General features: G+C 40.5%; 1 protein-coding gene across 2 annotated transcripts in view; it reads right to left on the bottom strand.

Moving 5' to 3' along the window:
* Positions 1-266: 266 nt before the first annotated feature.
* Positions 267-23,725, bottom strand: part of CAB39 (calcium binding protein 39) — an 80,033-nt gene continuing 56,574 nt past the window's right edge. Inside the window, exons 5-9 of one of the 2 annotated variants that reach the window (XM_029065480.2) lie at positions 20,473-20,641; positions 12,637-12,696; positions 8,820-8,885; positions 6,236-6,379; positions 267-2,915 (exon numbers count right to left, since the gene is read on the bottom strand). In XM_029065480.2, coding sequence (XP_028921313.1) covers positions 2,727-2,915; positions 6,236-6,379; positions 8,820-8,885; positions 12,637-12,696; positions 20,473-20,641 — 628 coding nt within the window. In that variant the 3' untranslated portion in view covers positions 267-2,726. The remainder of the gene's footprint in view (positions 2,916-6,235; positions 6,380-8,819; positions 8,886-12,636; positions 12,697-20,472; positions 20,642-23,725) is intronic. The other variant, XM_029065472.2, reaches the window with a different exon arrangement.

Below are 23,725 nucleotides of genomic sequence, written 5' to 3'. Positions count from 1 at the left end.
GATGAAGATTTATCTGCTAGGGTCCCCTGTTAGAGACATTAAGGTTCTTTAAACTAAAATAAGGACCCAGCCAGAAGAAAAAAAAATAAGAAAGCACCCTGTTTTGAAATGTTCCCATACTTAAAGAGGAAATTTGTTTTTCTATTGGGCTTTGTAGCGGAGAATCTTCACTTGTGTGACCCTTAAAAGCATGGTTCACATCCACATAAAGTCCAATACATTCAAATATACATATATATGTATATATATATATAAAGAAACCACAATTTCATTTCTTCAAAATTTTATTTCAATTTAAATTACAGGGCCAGCCACATTTTCTGGTAAGAAATCCACTTTCCTCAAGAGGAATGAAACGCTTTTAAGTAGTTACAATTGTATACATCTCTACTTTTTTTTTAAAGGGTGAGTCACATGAAATTATTGTTTTAGCATCTTAAGCCTTTATACCGAAGTGAGAAGAAACCATTTCCAGTACAATAGTTTTTTTTAACAGGAACCTATTAAATGATCACAACTCTAAATACAACTCTTTCTTAAATGCAAACCCTCAAATGTTTTGACAATGTTTAGGAAAGGAAAAAAAAAAGTACCATAGCAACTGTCTCCAGATAGATCCCAAATATAATCGTTAGAAAGTAGCGCTCCACTCTATGCTTTTTATCCCATTTGCAGCTTTATGCATTAGCCTTCAGGATTTCTATTTATTTTCAGTGTGGAAGACTTTTATGTTCTGGAGAACATCTTGGCAAGTAATGCTTTCCTCCACTCAGCCACGACCACTGTCTTAAACGAAACCTAAACATACAAGTACTGAGCTGTAAAACCATCTATCTCGAGGCCAGACGAGCCTTTCAAAATATGTAAGAGAGTTGATTTTCCAGAAGTTCAATACCAGATTACAATTACCTCGTCTAGGACAGTTTCAGAGCATGGAAAAAAGACCAATTATAATACTCAGAGTCATTTTTAATTAACCAGAACAAAACACATCAATTTCCTGAAGTCATCATTTCATTATCTGGTTTCCCTCATGAAGGCTTTAAAATGAACTGAAACATCAACTGGGAGTCCGATTCTAACAAATGAAAATAATTTAATTAGTATAGAGGCTAACGAAGGACAATAATTGTATAACTTCTTCAATCAGCTGCAGTCGTGCTGAATTTAAAGTGGCAAATTCAGATCTCTAAGTTTATTAATTGTGATCTTAGCATCACTAGAAAATGAACAGATACCATTCTAATAACTTTGTCTAGCTATATTCTTGTCGAAGTTGTTCTGCTGTGGACACAGTAACAAAAAAGTGATGCAAAAATCAGTGTTGCTTTATAAATACTGATAATGGGCAGCATTAAAGGAACAAGAGGCAGAAAAAGGAAGTTTTTTTTCTTTAGGGATCTAAGGCTAAGAACTTTTTAACCCAGAGAAGCAAAAGTTTTAAATTATTCAGTCTCACAACTATTATACTGGATTACTTACTCTAAGAATGAAAAGGTGCTCTACAGAGGCTCCCTCCCCCTTTCCCCCCTCAAAAAAACCCCAAATCAGCATTAATCTAGAATAATCCCTATCATTTGAAGATATGATGAGTTCATAACTTATTTCAAATGAACAAGGCCAATACTACCCAGTTGGAATACAGTTTCCCTGGGATCCAGTTCCAAATTCTGGCCTTTTCTTATTGATGGCACCTCATTAGATAAGGAATACAAAAAATTTGGTGCTTTCCTCTTTAATGCTGCAGGAATTAGGAAATAGTAAATCAGCATTTCCTGGTGATCAGAAGTATTCAATTCCATATGAGCGTTCACTTTTGCAAAAACTCAATATTAGGTAATAGTTACAGACTAATACAATAACATTCCTCTGCTGTACAAATTAAATCATTTTAAAGAAATGAGCGGCCTAGGAGTTATATACAAAAGAAACCAGTAAGCATTGTTGAAATGAAATGCAGGATGTCTCTGCTGGCTCTACTGCTTAAAAATCCCTTTAAACTAAAACAACACAAACCCTTCAACTCCTCAATGTTTACAAGTCTAGTCTCAGAAAAATCAAAAGTCAAAAAAAATTCTAAAAAGCAGTGAAAGGCATATATATACACATTTCCTTTATGAACCCTCTGAGGTTTTTACTTTTGAAAAGTTTATAAGGTTCAAGACGTATTTGCAAGACGATTGTTTATCCCCAAAAGCTCACATCGTAGATACAATTCCCCTTTGATTACAAATAAAGCACTGCACATTTGTTTTTTTAAATCAAGGCATACAATCTGATTATATTATGGTGCCAAGTATGCACAGGTCACATTGTGCTCATCTCTCAAACAAGATAGTGCAAACATACAGATTGAATCAGATTTGCAAGCATGCAACCTGCCACTTAACTACATTAATACCTTCGTTCCTAAACCAAACTATTAATCTATATGTTTGCTTTCATGAAACTAGAATTTCTTTAGGATTCCTAAAACAAGCAGTGTCTTTGAATTCGGAAATGACACAAATATCAAGAAAAAGTCCACATTGTGCTCTAATGTGCAAGAAGCAGCAGCTATGTTTTTCAACTTGGGCTAAAAAAATGAAAAAAGTAAAACGAAAAACCGTTCACTGAACAGCAGATTAGCAGAAATGTTCCTCATGAAATCGATAAGAGTGCCTGATGCTGAATATCTAACAGCAAATGCTGAATTTCTGTTTAATATTTTAGTTGTTTATTGGAGATTAAGCTTCTTGCTGAGCTGGTCTCTTCAAATCCCTGATCTGTTTAACTAAATAGGTCTTCTCATCGTTAAATTGTTCATCCTCGGTCCTGTCATTCTGAAACTTGCTGAGGAACTCAATTAGTTTGGTCTGGTTCTTTAGAAGGATATCTAATATTGGCTGGGTCTTGTTAGGATTGGCTACAAACACCTGCAACAACAAGAAAATAAAAAAAAAACAAACAAAACTTTAGCTAACTCAAAATGGACATTCAAAGTTTAAATTCTTTTCAAACTACCGCATATTAAGAACGCAACTCTAAAAGCAATCAATTAACGGTATTCATTGAGCGCTTGCTGTGTTCAGAGCACTGAAGTGAGCGTTTGGGAAAGTACAATACAATAGAGTTGGTAGACACCATTGCTGCCCACAAGAAGCTTACAGTCTAGAGAGGGAGACAGATGTAAAAATAAATTACAGATAGGGGAAATTGTAAATTGTAAATTTATGTACTTAAGTACTCTGGGTGGGGTGAACATCAAGTACTTAGGGGCACAGATACTAGTGTGTGGGAGAGGCAGAGGGGAGGGTGGGTAGAGGAAATGAAGGCTTAGTCAGAGAAGGCCTCTTGGAGATGTGACTTTAGTAGAGCTTTGAAAGTGGGGAGAGTGGTGGCCTGTCGGATATGAAGCAGGGAGGGAGCTCCAGGCCAGGGGGAGGACGTGGGCCAGGAGTTGGGCGATGAGATAGATAAGATTGCAGTAAATGAGCATGTTGGCAATACAGCAGCAACGGGTAGGGGAAAAGATAAAATGGTTCATCACAGAGGACCTCGGAATTTTGCACTTTGTATGTGATACTATTATGCGAGGAAGAAAAAAAAGCCTTCAAAACTTTAAATTTGATGGTCATTCTCTTGGATCACACAATTTTCGTTCTTCATTTTAACTCACTATTACTAAGATTGCTTTGGATGCATACAGTGCTTAACCATTCAAACGAAAACTGAGTTTCTAAGCAGGTCATGATTTTTACACTTGGAACAGTAAGGAGCACAAGAGCAGAGCTCTTGATGAATCTTTGGAATCATCAAAATAGAAAACGGCCAAAGACATCTAAAATGAAACTCATATTTAGAAAAATAAGGATCTCCATTAATCAGTCATATTTATTGAGCACTTACGTTGTATAGAGCACTGCCCTAAATTCTGGGAAGCAAAAATATAACAGAGTTGGTAGATATATTTCTTGCCCAGAAGGAGATGACAGTCTAGAGTGGGAGACGGACATAAATTACAGATATGTATCTAAGTGACGTGGTGGTGAGGGTGAGGTGAATAAAGGGAGTCGCAAAAGGGAGTGGGAAAAGAGAAGCAGCGTGGCCTAGCGGACAGAGCACGAGCCTGGAAGTCCAAAGGACATGGGCTCTAATCCCAGCTCTGCCACTTGCCTGATGCATGACCTTGGGCAAGTCACTTCACTTCTATGGGCCTCAGTTACCTCCTCTGCAAAATCGGGATGAGAGTGTGAGCCTCACGTGGGACAGGGACTGTGTCCAACCCGATTAACTTGTTTCTACCCCATTGCTTGGCACACAGTAAGTGTTAGAGAAGCAGCGTGGCTCAGTGGAAAGAGTACAGGCTTTGGAGTCAGAGGTCATGAGTTCGAATCCCAGCTCTGCCACTTGTCAGCTGTGTGACTGCGGGCAAGTCACTTCACTTCTCTTGTGCCTCAGTTCCCTCATCTGTAAAATGGGGATGAAGACAACATGATTTCCCCTGTGTCTACCCCAGCGCTTAGAACAGTGCTCTGCACATAGTAAGCACTTAACAAATACCAACATTATTGGGGAAGCAGCGTGGCTCAGTGGAAAGAGCCTGGGCTTTGGAGTCAGAGGTCATGGGTTCCACTCCCGGCTCTGCCACTTGTCAGCTGTGTGACTGTGGGCAAGTCACTTCATTTCTCTGTGCCTCAGTTACCTCATCTGTAAAATGGGGATGAAGACTGTGAGCCTCAAGTGGGACAACCTGATTACCCTGTATCTTCCCCAGCGCTTAGGACAGTGCTCTGCACATAGTAAGCGCTTAACAAATCCCAACATTATTTAACAAGTACCATAACAAAAGAAAGCAAATAAAAGAGGAAATGAGGGCTTAGTTGGGGGGAAGGCCTCTTGAAGGAGCAGTGTCTATAATAAGGCTTTGAAGGTGGGAGAATGATGGTCTATGGGATATGAAGGGGGAGGGTGTTCCAGCCCAGAGGCGAGCTGACGGCAGGGGCAGGGACAGGGACAAGCGGTAGCTCACCTCGCATCAGACCACCAGCTAGATCCTAAATCACTTTTAATAGAAAGCTGTCATTAAGCACTTTTGTCCCTTCTCTACCAAGGATGAAATAGCTGGCAACATTAAGAGAAAGTGGTAGGCACTTTTTTTTTTTTAAAAATGATACATGTTGAGTACTTACTTTGTGCCGGGTATTGTACCAAGCACTGGGATAGGTACAAGCTAATTAGGTTAGACACAGCCTACGTCCACATGAGGCTCGCAGTCTTAATTCCCATTTTACAGATGAGGGAAGCGAGGCACAGAGAAGTTAAGTGACTTGTCCAAGGTCACACAGCAGACAAGTGGTGGAGCCAGGTTTAGAACTCAGGTTCTTCTGACTCCCAGATTCGTGCTCTATCCACTAGACCAAACTGCTTCTCACCCTTTTGTTAATACTGAATTCAATCATTTTGGAAATAACTTTAATAAGAAAAACTTGCATACAACACAGCACTAAAATGGCAGTAGTTCTTCAATCTATAACATGCCTTCATCCTTCTAAAATTATAAGAATTAATTTGTTCCATAGCTCAAGGGTGAGGGGCTGTATTTAAGAAATAAAACCCTCTATTCATTCATTTGTATTTATTGAGCACTTACTATGTGCAAAGCATGGTACTAGACGCTTGGGAGAGTACAATATAACAATAAATGCAAAACAAAGAACAGAGCATCACTTGCATTCAAGTAAAAAGCAGTTTCAGAGTCTGGAAGGCAAACTGAAGGAGAGTTATTATAGAAAGGAAAAATATAACTGTTATTAAGTCAGTAAATTCACTTTTTAACATTCCCTAACCCTCTGCTTCCTAACAAGATAATTTTGATCTAATAATAATAATAATAATGTTGGTATTTGTTAAGCGCTTACTATGTGCCAAGCACTGTTCTAAGCGCTGGGGTAGACACAGGGGAATCAGGTTGTCCCACGTGGGGCTCACAGTCTTCATTCCCATTTTACAGATGAGGTAACTGAGGCACCGAGAAGTTAAGTGACTTGCCCAAAGTCACACAGCTGACAAGTGGCCGAGCCGGGATTCGAACCCATGACCTCTGACTCCAAAGCCCGTGCTCTTTCCGCTGAGCCACGCTGCTTCTCACACAGCATGTTTAGAATTTATAATGCATTTGGCATTTCACTGGTAATATAGGTTTTATCAATTATATCAGCACATAAAGGAACTTTCTGGTTTTGTGATACTATACCTTAAAGACATGAAACGCCTCAAACTGGATATTGCGACTCTTGTCTCGTAGAAGGTTCATCATTAGTTTGAGATTTTCAGGTTTACTGATGTATTTTGTCATAATAGTGAAGTTGTGCCTATCTAATAGCAGTTCACCAAGGAGCTGAGAAAAGACCACAATAATTAAATCATGAATTGAACAAGAGACTTTTAGGTAGATTTCTGGAGGCAAAGCCCAAATAAATGTTTGCACGGTCTTCTAAAACTGATGAGAAATACTGAACATAATTCCCAAAGGGTCTGAAGCACCACTGGGATTCCACCAGGCACCCTTGGAAGTTGCATTCTCTGAGGCTAGAGGGAAGTATTTAGCACACTAAAGTCATATTGAATGCCCTCAGCTTCCAAAAGTGGTTGACCATCCCAGGAGAGAGGCGCTGCAAGATTTGGGCTCATGCATCTCATAAAAGCAAACCTTTCAGGGACAGAACTTACAAAATCAATTCTAACAAATATCAATAAAAATAAGAGTTTTCTAGTGAATGAAAATGACAGTAAGTGAACCCTGATTACAGCCCTCTGCAAAAGCACAACCATGTCTTCCAAAATGTCATCACATTCTAACCAGGCTGAAAAGTGTTGTCCAAAGAATGTTCTCTAATTCCCAAAATGTTGCGTGAAAGCACGTGTTATAGATACATCCCTCAATTTTTCCCCTGTATTGTGTGTAAATTATTATCATTGCTACTTTTCAGTCAGTTATACTTTAGGCTTCTGCTGTACAGGCAAGCTGTTCAATTTTGGTCTAGAAACTGTCTATTCACTACATCTGAGTTCACTACACTTCCATTTCTCAAAACCCATCCCAAGTGGAAAAAAACCCCACATTTTTACATCATCTTCAACCATCAAATAAAGAATTCCAAAATGAGAAGTCATACATATCTTCTCCTAGATGACTATTCATCTGCATAGTAAAAAGAATACTGCCTCTTGGACTAATCAAACACAATTTTGTAAATTTCTAATTCACTTTCTTCACAATATGAAAACAACACAACTAAAAGTGTGGCTTGAAACTAAATGGATCAATTATTTCTGTAATTATTTCTTATGGTAGCACTTGAGACCATTTAAGTTTTTTGGTAGCAGAAATGTTAGGGTCTGATAAAGGCTAACATAAAGGCAGTACAAGTTCAGAAGACAATCTGTCAAAGATCTACTTCCTTTAATGTTCGCAAAAGTACTTGAAGTGGACCAAGTGAATTCAATGTTGTATTAATTAATTAGTGATGATATTCAAGTTCCAATCTCATCAGATGGTAAACCGATAAAAGGGAATTATTTATCAACCAAAACATAAAACAACAGTAATGCCGAAGGGAGTGAATAAATTTCTCTTTATTCAGAGATATACTCTGCCTTCTGCTTAAAATTTAAATTTAATATCAGCGCTCTCTTTCACTAAAGGTATGCCCTATTTAGACAACTGTCCTATGTTTTTAAAAATAATCAAATAGCATAATTTTCTTTACCAACGACATTTGCAACATTTTTGGTGTAGCTTGTATTATATTTTTAAAAATCAGTGGGTCTTGTCCTTTGCTCCTTGAGACTGGAGGAGGTTTTCTTTTAAAATTTAGCTCAGTAATGAAATTCTTCTTAAGCAAAATTTAGTAACAGAGGATATCCAGGAAATGAAGACGTTGAGATTAGACCGTTACAGAGAGCACATTTAAAACTCCCCAGCACCAAGGCTATTTTTCCCACCTGGCAGTGTGACCTAATGGAAAACAGTCCTATAGCATTTACTACGCAGAACTGAGTGTCAGGAGCCCTCGGTTCTAATCCAGGTTCTCCCACTTGTCAGCTGGATGACCTTGGGCAAGTCATTTGACTTCTCCTTGTTTCAAATTCCTCATCTGTTAAATATTTTTATTCCTTACCTCTCAAACTGTGAACCTCGAATGGGAGAAGGCCTGTGTCTGATCTGATTTTTATAGATCTACGCCAGTGTCAAACACAGTTTTTGGAGGGCACTGAATGCTTAGTGAGTATCATTATTATCAACAGTTCCCCTCCCTAATTTTTAACAATGTGAAGAGGATAAAATGAGATCATCAATAGTGCCATAACTGTATTTTCACTAAGCGTGTGGAAAGGATACAGTGGCATAATTAGGGAATGTTCTTCCAACAGTGCTGGGCTGTTTGGACAGAATGCAAAGTAGGGTGTGATAAGGACTACACAGTGAGCCCTGGTTATATTGTGGGTTTCGAGGGACAAGGTCCCTTCCCTTGGGTAAGACCCAAGGAATAGCTCCGATGTTCCAGGGGAAAATAGCTTAAGCAAGGCAGATATCTGAAATGGTAGACTTGGGTTCAGCAATTCAGTGAAAATGTATTAAAATGATGTGAAAGTGCTTGATACATAAAAAGGGTCATACAGACTCAAAGTATTATCATTTCAAAAAGGATGGAAGTACGATTCAAGAACTGTGGCCTCAGGATCATGAAATCTGCCATAAATCAATATACTATTAGTATCCAACCATTTACAAGAGATGATTAATGGAACTGCTTTATAAAGTAAAACTTCCTTACCTTGAGTGACTGTCTTTTTGTTACATAATTTTCTGAATGAAGTAGCTTCTCATATTCACTAAAGAACTGAAGTGACAAGAAAACAAGTCAGGGCATCTCAAAATATCAGAATCATTCCCGAATAAATGACAGTATAACAAGGCCAGAGAATTCATGCAAATAAAAATGCCTACAGCTGACGGGCATTACAATATTACTGTTTCTGTTTGAGTATGGGCTTTTTGAGCACAGGTACTATGCCTTTTATTTTAGTTTATTTTCTCTACCACCTACTACAGGGTTCTGCCCACAGTAAATGCCAAATAAACGTTGATGATCATGAGCATGTGCCTTCTAAAGAAGGAGCCCTATCACATATTTAATCTCCTCATCATCAGCATCTTTTTATAATGCTAACTTCCGCTCTGACGAATTTTGAACACTCCTTTGCACAAAACAGCTTATTAAGTCTCAATACAGTTTTACAGAACAACTTGGGAAAAAAAACAAAAAAAACCAAAAAACTAAGATTAAAACATCCAGCAGATGGTGCTTTTTAACCAGGAAGAGATCAGTCTGACTAAAACATTATCCTTGCAATGGAATAGAAAAGTTAGAGAAGTAATCCCTCTAGTGGAGAGAGTCTTGCAATGAAGAAATAATCCACAAAAACAAAACTTAGGCAAATATTACCTGATTAGAAAAGAGAACAGTTGTCACACCTAAGTCACCACTTAATTCTAGCAATTACTTTTGGCCAGTGGAGTCAATTCGATTGAACACCTAGTAGTTCTATTAAGTGACTGGGTGAGATTTGGTGAGGAAAGATCTGGTAGAGTCAGATCACCAAGGAAAAGGATGATAAAAGAAAAAACGTTTTCTTTCAAGAATGGGCTAAAAGTCCAGGGCCCAGACTGGTATTACTTTACTTGCCAGGGCAATAAAGCCACACATGTGTAGTGTATCAGGCAAGAATGTGTTGTGTACCAAGCCCTCTGGTTGCATGCTCATCGTGGCCAGGGTGGAACAAATCTACTAACTCTGCTGTTTTGTACTCTCCCAAGTGCTCATTACAGTGCTCTGCATCCAGTAAGTGCTCAATAAATACCACTCATTGATTGATTGAATGTTTCTTTGGTAAGATTTGCTATTCTAGCAGACAAACTAGACCTCCTTGGGACAGCTGGGCCCAATCCTCCAAACCCAGCAGGACTCATGATTCCTCTGGTTTCCCCTGGGTCAGCAGATGTGAGACCTGAGGAGGCCCCCAAAAAGGGAAGGGGGTGTGTTAAGGCCCTCTCAGCCTGAATCCATGCTGGGCTATTCTACCTGGTTCTCTCCAGTGAGGAATTTATTAACTAATATATTGTTAGTCACCAACAGGCCACGAAGAACATTTTTTTTCTACAAAAATAAGCAGACTTCCATTATTCTTGACTAAGGCATCCCAGGGAGGTTAGTGTGCCTACAAATTTCAGCTGGCCTCAAGATCAGTTAATGGTATTTACTGAGAGCTATGTGCAGAGTACTATACTAGGCGCTGGGGAAAGTACAATATAACAATTACCAGACACATTCCATGCTTCAAACATCTTAGGGAGACCACCAAAAAAAAACTTGGTAAAAAGCCAAAAGTGGGGGTTTCTAAAATTGATAGCCATGAACATATCCAGACATGTATGTAGGAAGTATCATTTTGAGAATGAATAATAGTAATAATGAATAACTGTCCTAAAAAGTGATTCCATTTTGTTGGTACCTTCTCAGTCAAATAGAAACACTGTTCTCTAAGGGAAAAGAACAGGTCAACCTTGTTTAACTGAATGCAAAGTGAGAATTCTCATCCTCCTTTTTCTTTCCTGTACTGCACAATCTGATAAAGAATGCTAGAACTTCTAAAAAAAAATAAAATAAAATCATACTATAATCCCAGATAATACTTAAGACCCACAAGCAATCAGAGGAATTTGAGATAAATGGGCAAGAGGATAACCAGTACAAAAGACTTTGAACTACTTGTCCAAAAGAGTTCCTTGAAGAAACACTAAGATAGGTAAGCTAACGCCCCCTGAGTTTTTGAAAACTCTTACTTTCATGGTGCCTGTAGTTTAGAGCCTCAACCCCTTTGACAACATTCTGTGGAGTCCACAACCATCCACATCCTGGGCTTCCTAGATAAGGCTGCTGTATGAAAATCAACTGGAGTAGTGCAACACACAAACCTGTAACCTCAGCGCTGTCCTCCATTCATCTCTCTTGTTCAACCCACATATTCCATCTGTCACCAAATCCTGTTGGTTCTGCCTTTGCCGCTAAAATCCACCCTTTCTCTCCATCCAAACTGTGAGCACATCAATCTAAGCACTTAACCTATCCAGTCTTGATTATTGCATCGGCCTCCTTGCAGACCTCCCAGCCTCCTGTCTCTCCCCACTTCAGTCCAAACTTCACTCTGCTGCTCTGATCACTGTCTTACAAAACCACTCCTCATGATTCTCCAGGGGTTGCCCATCCATTTTCACATCAAACAAGCTCCTTACCATAGGCTTTAAAACAGTCAATCACCTTGCCCCCTCCTACCTTGCCTCCCTGATTTCTTACTGCAACTGCAACTTTGCTCCTCAAATTCCAATCTACTCATACTACCTCGGAGTCATCTCTCTTGCCACCAACCCCTCGCCCATATCTTGCCTCTAGCATGGAACACCCTACCTTTTCATATCCCACAGACATTCACTCTACCCACCTTCAAAGCCCCCATTTCTTCTTTTCCCACCCACTTTTGTATTGCTTCTGAACTTGTATTTGTACCCTTTAGTCACCTGCCCTCAGCCCTACTGCACCTATGTACATATCCATAATTTATATTGTCTGTGGTCTTCTCCTCTACCCTCGTTGTGGGCAGGGAACGGGTCTACCAACTCTATTAAACTACTCTTCCAAGAACTCAGTACAGCACTCTGCACACAATAAGCACTCAAATTTGACTGACTGATTGAGGCATGGGGATAAGTGAACTGTTAATGAAGAAAGATATACTGAAAGTACTCAGGGAGAGTTGGGGCTGGGATGTACTGAAATTGGAACCTGAGCTTAGTATACTTTTATTCTCCAATTATATACTTTTCCCTAGGAGAAAGCAGTATGATGGAAACAATAGAAAGGGGAGGGAAAACATGAAGGAAACATCATCTTCTTCTCAATCTTTAGCACATTTAGGTATGTAAATACCCAGGCACAGTAAAGATACGATTACTCCCAAAACTAGAATGGATGCCTGGGGTAGGAAGTGAACTGGGCCGATCCCAGCTGATAAGGTCAGTGACAATTTAGGTCGGGGCATTCATTTTTCAATGCAGAAATGACCACATTTCACAAAGTGATCTAACCAAAATGAATGCTAACGAGGCAGGGAGAATTTCATTTTAATTAAAGGTAATTCAAGTATGTCATAGAGCTACTGTAAAACAAAGCCTCAGACAGTGCCGCATCCCAGAAGGAAAGCACGGCACACTGAAATCAAGGCAGAGAGGGCCCCTCCCTAGCTGAAGCTCTGTAAGGATTGTGAAATAGGCAGGCAAATGCAAAAACAGTGCCAGGAGCCAGAAGCCACAAGCACAACAGCACAGCAAGAGTCCATCTCTTTGTATGCATAATGTGGCTGTGTCTATGGGTCCCACACTGGGCTTTTCAGTCACATGTGCATCCTTAAGTGAATTTCATGGTCTGTGCTGTCTTCTTGGAGACGTGTGTGTGTGTGTGTGTGTGTGTGTGTGTGTGTGTGTGTGTGTGTGTGTGTGTGTGTGTGTGTATGTATGAGAGAGAGATATATACTCACCCTATCGTAATGCTGTTCCAAAAATTCTGCACTCAGCAACTTATGTCTTGTAAGCAAATCCTGAGGAAAGAAAACCGCATTTACTCAAATGGTCTTTAGAGTTGATTCTAAATACCCTTGGATTCCAAATCATTTTGCTCAATCAATTATATTTTTCAAAGTACCATGTCCAACTCCTACTGCTTTTCACAGTAAGGCTTAATAAATACCAATGACTACTCTTTAGGTAACCTTAATGAAAATTGAGAAATACCTTATTAAAAATAATATATTTATTGGTCAAACTATTTCACTTCCACTAACTTTTAGTTTTAGTAAAACTGCAATAGCTAAGAGTGGCATTAACAGGAGAAATTAGCTGCAAAAGATGATGCTTCTCCTAAAAGGCTAAAGTAAGCACATGAGCAATTAGGAGCCACAGCAAATCTTGTTGTATATCTAGAACAATTATATTTTTTATTTCCAAGCTTGGGAAATATTGCCTTTCCACCAGGTCCTACACAATTGCAGCTAGATCAGTGGAAAAATTACCATTTATTCTGTGTCTGTCATAAAATGATACCACCACCAAGGGATTATCAGTAATCTTTTTACACCTCTGTCAGTACTTTTTGCAGGGGACAGGAGGCATTTTCATCAAACCAGAACCTGTGTTCCTTTTCTCAAGTTGTAACAGGAGTTTAAAGAGGCTCTACGAAGAGAGTCATAGTCTTGCAACTCAGACGACTCAAAGAGGATAAAGTAAAGGAACTTGTAGAGTGAAAAACAGAGAAACTAAAATGTACAGCAGAGGAAGTGGAGCAAGGACGTTCAAGAAAGGATATCAACAAGAGGGCGTGGGAACAGGCTATGAAATCAAGGACTATTCGGTTAGTGATAGTGAAGGAGGTAGTTCACTAGATAACTTGTTTTCGTTGGCAGTCATAAAACTGCATAAATCACTCTATTACAATTCAATTTCCTGGGTAAAGTATTAAGTTAAAGCACTTCACACCATCATCCCCTGAATATGACCAAGTTTTCTCAAATTTTGAAGAGGTTTCTGTAACTGCTCTTCAAAATTAATAATTCTCTACTAGTCATTCATTCCACATTTCCTTTCAGGAGGCACCACATAATTACTTGAAATTCCTTGCAAAAAAGGTTATTTCTAGACTTTTGTATTTGGAGATGCTCTTGATGATAAATTGAAGGACAAAGGTTAATACACTACCACAGGATATTACATTTTATATTTAACCACTTTCAAAAGATACAGAATGAAAATTTTAAAACCTCATGAATACGTCTCCTCATGTGGAAACTCCATCAAAGTCATAAGTTTGCATTCCATCACTCCCAACATTTGTTGTGGCCCTCCCTGGCTCCTGAGCCTTCTCGCTCACTCCTCAGGCCCCAGTGTCCTTCCTGTTCCTTCGACAACCTCCTTAGAGTTATAAAGCCTGTGGGAGGCACAGCACGGCAGGGCACTCAATCAAATGGGGACAATAAGCTAGCTGGAGTTCTGCAGAGACTAGGCATGGTTCAGAATCTTGAACATCCTGAACCTTGGGGAGACCCAACTCTGAATCAGATTAAGTTATAGGGACCCTCATCTCAAAATCCACCACCTGGAGATGGGGAGGTGGAGGAGGAGAAAGGGCAGGCCACATTGCAGCTTAGATACTGCTGCATTTATATGATAAATGCTGCACTACTGATGCCCTAGATTTCGGGGACCACAATTCCCAGAGCTGCAAATGTGAAGCAAGGCCTCCCTGGAGCAGGCCCCAGGCCCATTTACAGTCTGGTCTATGGAATCAACCAACAATGTTTATTGACTGATTGATCTTTGGGGACTTCAATATCAATGGGAATATTCCCAGTGACCCTTCCACTGCCCTCTTCCTCTCACTCCTCACCTCCACTGACTAACTGCTCCACCTTACTTCACCTCCTCACCAACCTGAACACACCCTCCAGCTCGACATCACTAGCCATTGTACAATTTCTACCCTCACCGACTCAGGAATTCATCTATTCAACCACAACCTCTTCACTCGCCTTCTCTCCCACCTATCCCACCAAATTCTGTTTCCTCCACAGAGACCTCCGACCTCTGGACCTTCTCCAATTTTCTAAAGTCATCATGCCCCATTTGGTCTCCATATCCAAACTACCTTCTCTTGATATACAAACTGATGCCCTCAACACCACCATCACTACTGAGCTCAACTCCCTTGTTCCCCGGCCCCTCTGCCAATCTCAAATCACTAACCCACAACCCTGAATCACCTTCACAGTACACTTCCTTCCTTCTTTCGCACAAGCTGCACAGAGCTGCTGGTGGAAATCCAGACATGAGGCTGATATCCAACTCAAGTTCATACTTGCTTGCTTTAACTCTGCCCTCCCCTCCGCCCAAATTATTATTTCTTCATCTTTAATAACTCAATCGTATTTATTAAGTGCTTAATGTGTGCAGAACACCATACTAAGCTCTTGGGAGAGTATATAAATACAATATACAATATAAACAGAGTTGGCAGACATGCTTCCTGCCCACTGTGATCTTAGATTGCTCATGCTAACTGTATAAGACAATTAACTCCCTCCTCAAACCCTCTGCTCTACCACTTCCACCATCTCTCGCCCCTAATAACCTAATCACATACTTTATTGATAAAACAATCAGGAGTGATTACTCCAAAATCTCCTCTGGTCATCTCCAGTCCCTCCTTCCTTCTGCCCTTCAACTCTCCATATTTCAGAAAAATACTTGCCCCCTCCCCCTCCTTCATCCCTGGCCAACAGGTTCTACCAATCATTCTCAAATGGTTCCTTCCTCTGTGCTTTCAAACAGGCACAGGTACTCCTTTCATAAAACAGAAAAAATCCCTCCCTTGACCTCACAGCTACCTCCAGTTATCACCCATTTTCCTACAGCCACACTTCTCCAAATTCCTTGAGTGAACTGTCTACATGCACTGCCCACTTCGCTCCCCAGAAACTCTGCTAAGATCTCCAATGACCTCCTCCTTGTCGAACTAAAGGGTCTCTACTCCATGCTATTCCTACTTGACCTCTCACATGGCTTCAACACTGTCGAACACCCCCGTCTGGAAACATTATCTAACCTCGGCTTATCTGACATTGTCCTCTCCTGGTTCTCCACCTATCTCCCTGGCCACTCCTTTTCAGGCTTTTCTGTGGGCCTCTCCTCTGCCTCCCACCCACTATCTGTGGTAGTAACTCAAGGGTCAGTGCTAGGTTCCCTTCTATTTTCCATTTCCACCATTTCCCTTGGAGAACTCAACTGCTCCCACAGCTTTAACTAACATCTCTAAAAATAATAATAATAATGGTGGTATTTGTTAAGCGCTTACTATGTGCAGTGCACTGTTCTAAGTGCTGGGGTAGATACAGGGTAATCAGGTTGTCCCACGTGAGGCTCACACTCTTCATCTCCATTTTACAGATGAGGGAACTGAGGCACAGAGAAGTGAAGTGACTTGCCCACAGTCACACAGTTGACAAGAGGAAGAGTTGGGATTCGAACCCATGACCTCTGACTCCCAAGCCCGGGCTCTTTCCACTGAGCCACGCTGCTTCTCTATGCAGATGGTTCCCAAATCTACCTCTCCAACCCTATCCTCTCTCTCCTCCTCTGTGGTCTTACATTTCCTTCTGCCTTCAGGACATTTCTACCTGGATGTCCCACTGACACCTAAACTTAACACATCCAAAAGAGAACTCATCTTCCCACCCAAACCCTGTTTCCCCCCTGAGTTCCTTGTCACTGTAGACAGCACCACCATCCTTCCCATCTCACAATCCCATACTCCTGGCAGTATCCTTGACTCATGTGTCGCATTTAACCCACATATTCCATCTGTCACCAGATCTTGTTGGTTCAACCTTCACAACATTGCTAATGTCCACCCTTTTCTCTCTATCTGAACTGCTACCACATTAATCCAAGCACTTATCCTGTCCCACCTTGATTACTGCATCTACCTCTTTGCCTCCTGTCTCTCCCCATTCCAGTCCACACTTGACTCTCCCGCCCGGACCATTAAAAAAAAAAATTTTTCAGTCCGTGTCTCCCTACTCATCAAGACCTCCAGTGGTTGTCCAGCTATCTCTGGATTAGACAGAAACTATTTATCCTTGCCTTTAAAACATTCAATCAGCTCTCCCCCTACTACCTCCCTTCACCGATTTCCTACTACAATCCAGTCCTCTAACGCCAGCTTGGTCACCGTGCCCCAATCTCATCCATCTTGCTGCTGACCTCTTTCCCACATCCTCCCTCGGGCCTTTACCTCCCTCTCCCTCATTATACCCCAGACCATAACTCTCCTCAACTTCAAAGCCTCATTAAGGTCCCATCTCTTCCTTCCCCGATTAAGCCCTCTTTTACCCAGCTCCCTCTCCCTTCTGCGATGTCTATGTACGTGGATCTGTGCCCTTTGGCCACTGGTATTCATCTACTCCACCCTCAACCCCAGAGCACTTATGTACACAGCTATAAATTATTTATATTAATGTTTGTCTCCCATCTAGACTGTAATCTCATTGTGCACAGGGAACAGGTCTGCCAACTCTGTTGTACTGCATTCTCTCAAGCAGTGTCCTACACTACGTAAACACTCAATAAATACCATTAATTTAATTGATTGATTGTTTTCTGTGTGCAGGGAGGGCAGAGTCAGGGGTGCAACAATGGAGGAGAGTCCATGATGGGAGGGGAGAGTCGGGGTTTTAGGTGGGTTCCAATCTCAAAACTCTGCCACCTGTTTGCTGGGTGACATCAGGCAAGTCACTTCATTTATCTGTGCCTTGGTTTTCTCATCTGTTCTCTCTCTCTCTTGCACTGAGCGCCCCATTTGGGATAGGTATGCTTCTGACCTGATTATCTTGGATCTACCTGAGGGCATACTACAATGCTTGACACAAAGCACTTCAATATCACAATTTTTAGTACAATCTGCTAGGGGAGAGAGACAGTAAAGTCACAGGTGGTAGATATGTACATAGGTACTCTGGGGGCAGGGGGTAGATTCAAGTGCTTTGGTAACACAACAGGAAGGGAATATATGATGGGGAGATGAGAAATTAGCCAGGGAAGGCTTTCTGTAGGAGATGTACTTTAGAGAAATTGGAGAATTTCAAGACATGTCAAGGGGGAAGGCACAATCTTTCTTAGAAGGTAATCTCTGCCACTAAGTACCCTGCAATCTAATGGTTCTAATGAAGGAGACGGGCACAAAAAAAAACACAAAAGAGAGCAAATGGACAGAAGGAAAGGAGATAGGTGTTCAGAAACCAACATATGAAGGTCTGCCTGAACCTATGTGCTAGAGGTGTTGGGGAAAGTTAAGAGGTTTTTGTTTTTTTGCTTTTCATTTGTTAATGATATTTGTAAAGCACTTACTTACCAGGCTCTGTACTAAGCACTGAGGTAAATTCAAGCTGCCACATAAAATTTATTAATAATATTTATTAAGTGCTTATTATGTGCCAAGAACTGTATTAAAGTGCTGAGGTAGATTCAAGCTAATCAGCTTGGACACATTCCATGACTGATATGTCCCCCTTTTCCTCAGCTCCGCTTCCCTTCCGCATTCCCTTGATTTGATCCCATAGCTCTTCCCCGCTTCTCCCAACCTCACAGCACGTATGTATAGATGTTGATATCTATAATTATATTTATTTATACTGTTGCCTCTTTACTTATATTGATGTCTGTTTCTGCCCCCTAGACTGTAAGTCTGCTGTGGGCAGGGACTGTCTCTCTTCATTGCTATATTGTATTTTCCAAGCACTTAGTACAGCGCTCTGCACACAGTAAGCACTCAATAAATACAACTGAATGAACGAACATGGGTATCACAGTCTTAATCACCATTTTACAGATAAGGTAACTGAGCCACAGAAGAGTGATGTGACTTGCCCCAGGTCCCTCAGCAGACAAGTGGTGGAGCTGGGATTAGACCAGATCCTTCTGACTCCCAGGCCCAGGCTCTATCCACTAGGATACAGTGATATAGGATATGGGTTACAGAGAAACAGCGTGGCTTAGTGGAAAGAGCACAGGCTTGGGAGTCAGAGTGTGTGGGTTCTAATCCCGGCTCCACCACTAGTCAGCTGTGTGACTTTGGGCGAGTTACTTAACATCTCTGTACCTCAGTCACCTCATCTGTTAAATGGGGATTTTACATCTGTGAGCCCCATGAGGGACAACCCGATTACCTTGTATCTACCCCAGCCCTTAGTCCAGTGCTGAGCACATAAGCTTTTAATAAATATCATTACTAGCACCATCCAGGCAAGAGAAAGGTGTGAACAAGGGGTCTGAAATAGGACAGTTGAGATCAATGCGCTGTGGAAGGTGAGCTTGAAAGGAAAATAGAATGTGAGCTGCAGTGTAGTAGGGGAGGAGAGTGGATATGAAAAAGGGAGACAGCTGACAAAGTCCTTAAAGTCGACAACCAGGAATTTCTGCTTGGTTCAAGGAAGAATTGGAGGTTTTTGAGGAGTGAAGAATCATGTGCAGAAAAATATTTTAGGGAAATGATTCAGGCAGCAGACTGAATTATGGATCGGAAATGAGAGAAGACAGAGGCAAGGAGACCAGTGAGGAAGCTGATACTATAGCCTAGTAACAAGCACCTGGATGGTTTTGGTAGCTGTTTGCATGGAGTGGAAGTGAGGGATCTAAGAAAGGTTGTGGAGGAACATTTGAGAGGCTATAGTACGGAAAGAAAGTGAGGGTTGAAAGAGAGCAAGGAGTCAAAGATAATTAATACCGAGGTTGCGGCTTCAGACACAGGGAGGGTGGTAGGCTACTTAACTGAGATGATAAAAGGAGGTGAAGGAAATGATTTGGGAAGGAAAACATTGAACCTCAGGTGCTAGTGGGGCATAGCTAATGGTATTTGTAAAGTGCTTACTATGTGCCAAGCACTGGGGTAGATACAAGATAAACAGATTGGCCTCATTCCTTGATCCACAGGGGGCTCAGAGTCTAAATAGTCTAAACAGAAATTGAACTCCCATTCTACAGATGAGGAAACTGAGGCCCAGAGGAGTTACGTGACTTGTCTAAGGTCACACAGCAGGCAGGTGGCAGAGTTAGGATCAGAACCCAGGTCCTCTGCCTCCTAGGCCTCTGTTCTTTCCAGAAGAGCCACACTGCTTCTCCATGAAATAATACCCTGGGGACACGAGGGGAAATGTGAAGCTGCAGAAGTGAGAGGTTGGGGCTAGACAGTGGGCAGGGTACCGGTTTACCCAATCCTTTCTACTGTACTCTCTGAAGCACTCAGAGTGCTCTGCACGCAGTAAGTACTCAATAAATACCACTGATTGAATGAGGCAGATATGGGTAATCTGTACAAGGGAGGAAGTTGAAGCCCTGGAAGCCGACTAGCTCCCAAAGCCAGCTGAGGTAGACGAGGAGAGGAGATCCAAAACAAGGCCTCACGGGACACCCACACTTTAGGGAAAAAGGCAGAAGAAGAGCTAGTAAAAAAAAAAGACAGAGGGAGAAGTCAGAAAGGTAGGATGAGAACCGGTAGAGTCCCCATTTCCAGCCAGAACAAGGCTCTATAACATACGTATGCTCCACTTTTCTTTAGAGGGCAATGGTGTGTGGCCCACTCAGCCTAGGGGTAGGTGAGAGCAGGAAGCTTGTGATTTCAAATGCTAGGGGACCAACTGAAATAGAAGCACTCTCACATCCCTTAGACAGATCTAATCTGTGGGGCTGACTATGTGTTAGTGTATAAAGGAAAGACAAAAATGAGAAAAAAACATCGCTGCGGTTTTTCTTCAACTAGATGGACAAATTACCTTGAATGTGGCAAATGCATCTGAAGCGATGTCAAATGTTGACATTTCAACATATCTGAAGAAATCGTAAAACTGTTCTGACCACAAGATGATTTTTGCAAGTGGCTCATGTCTGATGCATTCTCTTAACATAATCCCACAATTTAGAGCAATTTCTGGAGATTCGTACCTTCAGGAAGAACATATATTATAATGTTATTTAAAAAAAAATAACAAAATAAAAACCAAACCCCTCATTACCACATTCATATGTGCAACTTCAGAATAGTAAAAAAAATTAAAAATAAATAAATAAAAATACAGTACTACAATGTCCCAACAAGCTGATAGTTAATCTTCAATGGTATAGAATCTACTTTGGAAATTGATGTGGTGTTGACCTTTGGTGATGAATACAAATCACATGATAACCATGAAACTGAATATATAAATAAAAGTTAGTGTAATATCAGCATATATCACTTATACTTCTATTTTTGATACTTTTTACATTTTAGATAAAGCCCAAAGCTAAAGTAAAGCTGTTTATTCCTATTACAAATGGAAAAAAGTATTTTCATGCAACTTCTACACTGCAAAATCGAAGACTATAAGTTGTTGCATGCCGTGAATCTGACAGGTGTATCAAATGAAATCTTTTTTTAAGTATCATTCTATTTGCTAGATCACAATGCTGAAAATGGTGCTTTCAAGAACTTAGCAAAGACTAAAACTTGGTGAAACCAGAAAACACATTAACTCTCCTTCTATGAGGCTCAGATTTGCTACCTGACTAAAAAGCTTTTAGGAGGCAATATGTCACCTAGACATCCAAAACAAAGGGTGTTTACCCAGAGTAGTTGATCATCCTTTAGTACAGGCTCATTGCCAGACTTTAGTTACTTGCAATCAGCCCCTGCCCCTACACGTTTAGTAAATACACTGCCCTGTACCCAGTAAGTGCTCAACTAATACCATTCATTCATTGATCGATTGACAGATTGATTCACTGCTTGCCTAGTCATTCTTCAAAGTCAGCAAGCAGCTCAGAAGGATGGTATAAAAGGATGACTACAGTTATTTAAAAACAAGAAGTTTGGCTCTGGGCTAGACACCTTCGCAACAGCACTAAGTGAATATCTATTCTATATAAAGGATACATTCCCATTTAAGATGCAAAATTTGGAGTGCTGTGCCCATCAACACCTAAACACCCAGTTGCTTTTATTACTTAAAAAGCACATTCGCACTAGCAAATCACATAAAGCAATACAAGTGGATAATAACCATGTACCTGACCTAAATCCAACCACGATTTGCAGGACAAATGTCAAGATTGGCTGACAGGAATTCAACAACTTAAAGCTGGAACATAAAATCTCTCTTATATCCAACCTGGTTGTTTTTAATGAAGTTCATATTATGCCTTACCTAACCTAAGTGAAAACTCCAAGATGGTCACCTTTTTAATTAACTTTTTTTTCCTTTAATGAAATCATCCATTTCTAGCCAAAGTAAAAGTGCGCTTTCTAATTTAAGCACACAATAACCCTTCACAATCTGTTTCCAAGGGCACCAAAATGACACTTCATTGTCTATTCAGACATGGAGTTTCAGCTTGCTACAGTAAAACTGATGCAAAAACAGTTCTGCATGACACTCTGATGTAGCAATGCTGCTAAAGTAAGAACAGGGAGGACCAAGTGCCCGGTTTGGCATGCACGGCATGCACCAAATCATGCTTTGTTTGCACAAGCATGAACTTGTGGGGTAATGTGCACCCACAGGGATATGAATCACTGGGAAGTAAGGGCCCCACAAAGTTAGGAAGTGGAAAAGCAGGTTTATTCCAACTAAGAGTAAGCCAATGGCAGGTTTACTCACCTATTTAACAGAACACTAGAAAAGTTAAGAACAGAAAAGCAAACCATACCCACAGCTGGTAAAAAAAAAAAAAAATTAAAAACTGGAAAAAAAAAAGGCAACCCCCCCACCCAAAAACCAAAACATGGTATGGAATAACTGTAGGTTACCTTGCCAATCAAGTAGGTTCAGTGATGAGGAAGGAATTTTTTTTATTTAGTTTTTAATTGATAGACTACCAAACATAAACTTAATCCAGAAGTAATTCCAGGGAGATGCACTGTGAATTACCAAATTTAGTGGATTAGTTACTGAACACATTATAAAATAAAGGTGATTGCATTATAAGCATGTACTTAGTTGATTATAAAGGTTTCCTTCGCCAAACATGAGGGACAAGGGTCTGGGGTGGAGGTGGGGGGAGGGGGGCGGAGGGAGATGGGGGGGAATATGTGGCTCAAAGCAGCTGCAGATGCCAAAAATGTGGTTGATAAAACCAAAGGTTTATGGAATAAGTGGAGTTAGGGAATGACTTGATGACTTGATCACTTCAGGTGAAATTCAAGGTTTGTGGAAATCAAACAAAAAAACACTCCAAACCTGTTTCAAGCTGACTGCATCCCAATTTACTACTTCTAATTCTGGGATAGCACTGTGTTTCTTTTACACCGTACCAAAACTTCATTAGCATTACCAGGGATTTGTAACTGCTTCAAATTCACCATTACCATGCTCTACTGCTGTACAATGGGAGCATAAACTCAAGCGAGTTTCAAATGACAGGTTAAAAAACAATGTTGGATCAAAACTGAATACCCTGATTGCCAAACACATTTATAATTGTGGTTGTAAAATCAGGCAAGAGAAACCTGAATTGACAGGGGAAAGTTTCCTGTTATCAATCTTCACTCAATTATACAGATTTTATTGCCTTATTATAAGCAAATACTATTTTGAATATTCAACTTAAAAGCTTGAATCAGACGATTCCTCAAAATTCAAGAAGTCAGACCAAGCCCTCATAATTTTTTAGCAATGAAGATTTTGTGAATTAGATCTCATTTACTTTTTCTTCACAAAATCAGTGTGTCATAACTACAGATTAGAGCTAAGAAGAATAGCTTATACTGAGAAAATAAAAGCACAATCGTATTATATGACCAAAGGGTTAGCTCTGGATAGAACAAACAGTTGTTACAAGTATTTTCAAAATTTCATAGACTCATCACCGTTGGGGTTTTACTTTTGTATTTACTGATATTTACGCTCTAATCCTTCTTTTAGGAAACTATGATGAAGACCTGTGGAAAAAGGAACTGAACAAACTGAAGTTTAAGGTATTCGCTATATCTGTCACCCTTTTCGTTTTTCTCCAATGGCCCATAGTTTTTAGAGAATACAGTTTTGCAAG

Source organism: Ornithorhynchus anatinus, chromosome 1 (genome assembly GCF_004115215.2).
Source record: "Ornithorhynchus anatinus isolate Pmale09 chromosome 1, mOrnAna1.pri.v4, whole genome shotgun sequence".
Taxonomy (NCBI): domain Eukaryota; kingdom Metazoa; phylum Chordata; class Mammalia; order Monotremata; family Ornithorhynchidae; genus Ornithorhynchus; species Ornithorhynchus anatinus.
This window is presented reverse-complemented; position numbering and strand designations above follow the sequence as displayed.